This window comes from Rhea pennata, chromosome 1, assembly GCF_028389875.1.
Source record: "Rhea pennata isolate bPtePen1 chromosome 1, bPtePen1.pri, whole genome shotgun sequence".
Classification (NCBI taxonomy): Eukaryota; Metazoa; Chordata; class Aves; order Rheiformes; family Rheidae; genus Rhea; species Rhea pennata.
The window spans coordinates 17115402-17122247 of record NC_084663.1 but is presented as its reverse complement, the minus strand read 5'-3'; the positions used below and the strand labels follow the sequence as shown (position 1 = coordinate 17122247).

Here is a 6846-nt window from a genome sequence, read left to right as displayed (position 1 = left end):
GTTTAAGGTGGAAAAGTTGGAGCTCTCCAGCGCGGCGCCCGGGGACGGTGCCCGCAGCGCGGCCCTGAGCCGCGCCGGCAGCGACGCCCGGAGAGCGGAGCGGCGCCGGCGTCGGGGGCCGGGCCGGGCAGCGCAGCGGGGGCCCCGGCGCAGCTGCCCATGGACGAGGGCGGGTGAGCAGCCCGGCGGGGTGGATGGATTGTGCGGGAGCCCTCTGCCCGGGATCGCTGCCTCGTGAGCCGCGGAGATGCCGCGGCTGTCGGCGGCCGCCGCCTGCGTGTCCTGGGCCGCGCTGCTCTGCGCGCTGGGGCGGGCGGGCGGCGGGGAGCCGCGGCCGCCCCGCGCCGCCCCGCTCCTCCACCTGCCCCCGGGCGCCGCCGGGCGCTGCGCCGCCGCCGCGCCGCCGCCGCTGCCGCCCGCGGGGCGCCTGAGGGCGGCGGCCGCCCCGCTCCGCCCGCCGCGGGGCCACGGCGGGCCGCTGCCCTGCCCGCGGCGCGCCCGGCGGCGGCCGCCCGCCGACCCCCGCGGGCCCGCGCCGGCCGCCCGCAGCGCGCCGCCGCCGCAGGGCCGGGGGCCGGCGCGGGGCCGGGGCGGCAGCGGCGAGCGGCGGGGCGCCCGGCGGCCCCGGAGCCTCAACAGCCCCCCGCAGTTCCAGCTGCCCAGCTACCAGGTCTCCATCGCCGAGAACGAGCCGGCGGGCACGGCGGTGATCGCGCTGCGGGCGCAGGACCCCGACGAGGGCGAAGCCGGCCGCCTGGCGTACTCCATGGAGGCGCTCTTCGACGAGCGCTCCAACGACTACTTCTCCATCGACCCCGAGACGGGCAGCGTGGTCACCACTCGCAGCTTGGACCGGGAGACGAAGGACACCCACGTGCTCAAAGTGACCGCGTCCGACCACGGCTCCCCCCGCCGCCGCTCGGCCACCACCTATCTGACGGTGACCGTGAGCGACACCAATGACCACGAGCCGGTGTTTGAGCAGCCCGAGTACCGGGAGAGCATCCGGGAGAACCTGGAGGTGGGTTACGAGGTGCTCACTATCCGTGCTACCGATGGCGATGCCCCAGCCAACGCCAATATGCTTTACCGCCTGCTGGAGCCGGGAGCTGGCGAAGGCGTCTTTGAGATTGATCCGCGCTCTGGGGTCGTGAGGACTCGAGCTGCGGTGGACCGCGAGGAGGTTTCTGAGTACCACCTGGTGGTGGAAGCTAATGACCAGGGCAAAGACCCAGGACCTCGCAGTGCCACAGCTATGGTGCACATCACTGTGGAGGATGAGAATGACAACTACCCTCAGTTCAGCGAGAAGCGCTACCTGGTCCAGGTGCCAGAGGATGCCCCAGTGAATAGTCAGATACTGCAGGTGCAGGCCACTGATCGGGACCGGGGCAGCAATGCCCAGGTGCACTACAGCATTGTGAGTGGCAATCTGAAAGGTCAGTTCTATATCCACTCTTTCTCTGGTGCCATCGACCTGATCAACCCTCTGGATTATGAGACTATTCGGGAGTACACACTGCGGATTAAAGCCCAGGATGGGGGAAGGCCTCCCTTAATCAACTCCAGTGGCATGGTGTCAGTGCAGGTCGTGGATGTGAATGATAACGCCCCCATCTTTGTCAGCACTCCCTTCCAGGCCACGGTGCTGGAGAACGTTCCTTTGGGCTACTCGGTGCTGCACATCCAGGCTGTGGATGCTGACTCTGGGGAGAACGCGCGCCTGGAGTACAAACTCATAGAGATGACACCACCAGCTGGAAGCGCTCCCGTTGCGGGTGACTCTGGGTTCCCTTTCCAGATCAACAACAGCACAGGGTGGATAACGGTGTCAGCAGAGCTGGACCGAGAGACTGTAGAGAACTACCACTTTGGGGTGGAGGCCAGGGACCATGGTGTGCCGGTCATGACCTCCTCAGCCAGTGTGTCCATCGCGGTCCTGGACGTGAATGACAACAACCCTACCTTCACTGAGAAGGTGTATCACCTCAGACTGAACGAGGACGCGGCTGTGGGCAGCAGTGTCCTGACCCTGACAGCAGTGGACAGGGATGTCAACAGTGTCGTGACCTATCAGATCACCAGTGGCAACACCAGGAACCGTTTTGCTATCACCAGTCAGAGTGGAGGGGGCCTGATCACCCTGGCCTTGCCCCTGGATTACAAGCAGGAAAGGCAGTATGTGCTCACAGTCACTGCCTCGGATGGCACTCGCTTTGACACCGTCCAGGTCTTCATTAATGTCACAGATGCCAACACACACCGCCCAGTCTTCCAGAGCTCCCACTACACTGTGAGCGTCAGTGAAGACAAGCCCATTGGCACCTCTATTGTCACCATCAGTGCCACTGATGAAGACACTGGGGAGAACGCGAGGATCACTTACATTTTGGATGATAACATCCCCCAGTTCCGCATCGACCCCGACACAGGCACCATCACCACCCTGATGGAGCTGGACTATGAGGACCAAGCCTCCTACACATTGGCCATTACAGCCCATGACAATGGCATTCCCCAGAAGTCCGACACCACCTATGTCGAGATCCTCATCCTGGATGCCAATGACAATGCACCCCGCTTCCTGCGTGACCGCTACCAGGGCTCGGTTTTTGAGGATGTGCCTCTCTCCACCAGTGTCCTGCAGCTCTCTGCTACAGACCGTGACTCAGGCCTCAATGGCCGTCTTCTCTACACATTCCAAGGTGGGGATGATGGAGATGGAGACTTCTACATCGAGCCCACTTCTGGGGTGATACGTACACTGCGCAAGCTTGACCGTGAGAATGTGGCTGTCTACAGCCTGCGAGCCTTTGCTGTTGACCGGGGCAGCCCACCCTTGAAGGCCTCTGTGGATATCCAGGTGACTGTGCTGGACATCAACGACAACCCTCCTGTCTTCGAGAAGGATGAATTTGACATCTTTGTGGAGGAGAACAGCCCTGTGGGCTCTATTGTGGCACGGATCAGTGCAGCTGACCCTGACGAGGGAACCAATGCACAGATCATGTACCAGATTGTGGAGGGCAACATCCCTGAGGTCTTCCAGCTAGACTTGCTCAATGGTGACCTTACAGCCCTGATGGACCTGGATTATGAGGCGCGGACGGAGTATGTGATTGTAGTGCAGGCCACTTCTGCCCCTCTTGTCAGCCGAGCAACGGTGCACATCCGCCTCCTGGATCAGAATGATAACCCACCTGTACTGCAGGACTTCCAGATCCTCTTCAACAACTACGTGACCAACAAGTCTAATAGCTTCCCCTCTGGTGTGATTGGCAAGATCCCAGCTCATGATCCCGATGTGTCTGACAGCCTGGCCTACACCTTTGTGCAAGGCAATGAATTAAATTTGCTCCTTTTGGACTCTGCCACTGGGGAACTCAAACTCAGTCGGGATCTGGACAACAACAGACCCCTGGAAGCCCTCATGAAAGTGTCAGTCTCAGGTAAGCAAGCATACCCATGGTAATAAATTGTGTAAATCTGCTTGTTGGACCAACGTGCTGGTATGGGCAGAAATACCTTACATGCAGTTTAGTGTGCAACCTTCAGTTTCTTGATGAAGTAATTTATCTGTGAAATTCTTGGAGAAAAACCACAAGAATGTATCAAGCCTATGTGCTGTGGGTGGTGTATTGAAGCTGTTTAGTAAATGTGGATCACAAGTGTGTGAGGAAGAGAACATATTCCCTCAGTTTAGGTGGTACTTTGGCTGAAACATTTCTCATGTGATGCATAAAGCTAATAAATAACCTAACTTGGAAAGATGTAGGGAATCCACACTTCTGGTTGACATATCTTTAATGTTTAAACTTTCTATTGACACCACAGCTTTGGGGAGCTTTCCCCGCTTTTATTTTCTCTTTTGTTAAAAAAAGAAAAAAAGAAAAAATGTTGGGATTTTGTATTAGTTGGCTTTTTAACAGCAAGATACAGCTCATTTGTTTATTCCAGTCTGTGTACTGAGAGGTCTGGCTGATAAGTCTTTAGCCTGCTCCGTTGGTGTGGACTTGGTAAATGTGAACCTGGTGGAGCTGAACTTGTCTGACAGGCTGAGCATTTGGCCTCTGGTTTGCATAGCTGGTGTGTGTTTCTGCGGGAAATGCCTACTCTTAAAGCAGTGAGCTATAGTGGTATAATAGCTCTGGAGCATAGCTAACGGCACTGGGGTTGCTGTATTAGAATTAAAGGCAGATTCTACTCAAGTGCAGCACCAAAAACAGCCCTGAAAAATCTGCTGTTGGGGGTGGGCGAGAGAACTGGCAAGGGGGTACCATATGATTAAATTACTCGGAAAAATTGCGTGTGTGTGCGAGGACTGTCTCTGCCGTTAGGTTGACTGTTCAGTATTGCTCGATATGTATTCTTACACATACTCTTAGGAGATTATTCTTTTTCTGCTGCGTTGTTTGCTTATCATGGAATTACTTTTTATGTCTCTTACTGTGGCATCAATCATGCAGTGAGTAATTTCCTTTGCAGGTGCCACTCTTTAAAGTTTACTGTGGACCTGATCCCATACTTCTGTTGACTTTCAGAGGTTATAACCAGATACATTCTTCTCCCCAACTCTGTGCAAGCTAAAGCTAATATTTGTATTCTTTTTGCATAAAATAGCTGGGAGTACTAGGTATATATAATGACACTTTAGGAGATGCTTCTCTTTGGGTGATTGTATTTAAAAAAAATACCTAACAATGGCACAATCCTGGCAGCGCTTGCTACTGTAAGTAATCATTTGGAGAGCGATGGGGCCTCGGGGTAGTGAGCAATCCTCTCTGTTGTGTTTGCAGGCCTGAGCTCCTTTTTGCTTCGGGAAAATGAAAGTGATATTAACTGAACTCATTGAAATTATTGTGGTGTATCGTCTGACAGGGCCTCCAATTTCTTGCAAAATGCTAGGGGGCAGCTAATGTGGTAAGTTAACTCACAAATACTGTTTCCGTGTCCTGTGAGGACTTGCAGAAAAGCAGACAGTTGGCTTGTGACCTTAAAAAAAAACATTTGGATTAACATACAGGTGACTGCGTGGTCGTCGTCTGTCTGAACCAGTAGCGCTTTATCTAGCAGCAAGAGATAAGGACTTGGCATAGCACAAGAAGCTTAGAAAAGTCGTTTTATCAGACTACGTGAAGAGAGTGCTCAGGACAGAAAAACAGATTATACAAAGTATCCCAGTTTCACTGTAATGGTGTTGAGCGTCTTTTTACAGTTTAAATGGGTGAAGTCTAAGACAGAAGAATGAAGGAATTAAAACCTCCGCTTTGTTAAGTAGCAGGAGGTTGAGCGTTAAGTGCATCATTTTCATATTTGGTGGGGATGTGAACTTTGAAAGTCTTCCTGATTTTGATCAAAACTGTCTGTCTGCTGCCTGCACTTAGATATTAGAAAGAAGAGAGCTTTCTACCAATAGGATTTTAAAATCATTTTGACAAGCAGTGAACTCCATTTGATGTTGACTTTGACAAGTTTGCTGTTTGGATATTGGAAGGGCAGAGTTTTGCAGAGTTTGGGATTATATCCAGGAAACTCTCACCTGCCTGCTTTCTCCAGTTTATCTAATGTAGGCAGAGAAGAAGTTCGGACTGAAATACTCCCCGTGGTTATCTCCAAGTGTTGCAAAATACTTGTAAATCATCTGCTAAAATGACCTGCCAGTTAACTGAAAAACGTGTCTATCGAGTAGCCATTAACCTCTCAACCCAGACAGAAAGTCCTGCCCTAGTCACAGCTGCCGTTCAGGTCAGTGAAGAATTTGAGCTTTTATGAACTCCGGGAATTTGATCTATATATGAGTCGGAAGTGACACCGCTGTTTAAAAATGCTATTTTCACCCGGTGCTGTGGTCTGCTCTGAAGGCGTGTGAGTGTGTGTGGGGCTAGTGAGGAGATGTCCTACTCAAATAAACTACCGTGAGACTCTGAGATACAGCTCAGCCCGGTATTCTTTCATCTGACGTGAAAATGAGCTGGATGCATGTGGTGATTTTGGCCCGCCGCCTATAAACAAAATGTTAAGAATCATGAAAAACAAGGAAACCGTAACGATTGGTGTAGCAAAACTCGCTAATGATGCACTTTGTTTTTAAAAATTGAGCTGGTAACGCGAACGCCTTCGGGAGCCGCGTGGGCCGGCGGCGGGCAGGGTCCGTCCGCGCGGAGCCTCCCCGGGCCCGGGGCTGCTGCCGGTCCGGGGGAGGAGCGGGGACGGTCGCGCTCCTGCGGGCGTCTGCCCGCCGGTGTTCAGCGTTGGAAGGGGAGGGCGCTTCCGAAGCGGATCTCTGCGTGCCCGCGCCGGCCTCGTCCGCTCCCTTCCATCCTCCGGGCTTTTTTGCCCGGAGAGCCGGCGGCTCGGCGCCGCCGGCCAGGCTCACAGCGCGGGTGCTGGGTCGCCCGCGGGGAACGGGCGCCTTTGCCTTCGCGCCCTCGAGGCTTTGCTGCCGGAAGGCAGAGCTTGGCCTCGTATCCCCATTCCTGCGTGTAGCCTCGTTACACTTTCTTAACAGCGGGGATGAAATTTGCCCCCTGCTGAAATTTGCCCCCTGCCCCCTCTTGCTTTCCCCGATGGGGTAAGGACTATACTCAGGGCTTCTAAAACGAGCAGTTGATATTAAATCAGTCTGTGATTTCTTACTGTTATTAATAAGCATACAATTAAATAAGCAGGTTTGCTGCAGACTTATTTTTTGCCCACAAGATTTACAGTACTGAAAGGGAAATTGTCAAATTGATACTGGTTAGTTTGGAATTTATCTAGTCAAAAAATGGTTTACGTATTGCTCAAGTAACATTGCTTTTGCCTGCGTTAGACCTTACGCCTCCGCCTCCTCTTGCGGAGCGGAGG

At 53.8% G+C, this 6846-nt stretch overlaps 1 protein-coding gene across 1 annotated transcript in view; it reads left to right on the top strand.

Moving 5' to 3' along the window:
* The first annotated feature begins 607 nt into the window (after nt 1-607).
* CELSR1 (cadherin EGF LAG seven-pass G-type receptor 1) overlaps nt 608-6846 on the top strand; it is a 176222-nt gene continuing 169983 nt past the window's right edge. The window contains exon 1 of the mRNA XM_062582642.1: nt 608-3449. Within this exon, the coding sequence (XP_062438626.1) occupies nt 767-3449 (2683 nt within the window). The 5' untranslated portion in view covers nt 608-766. The remainder of the gene's footprint in view (nt 3450-6846) is intronic.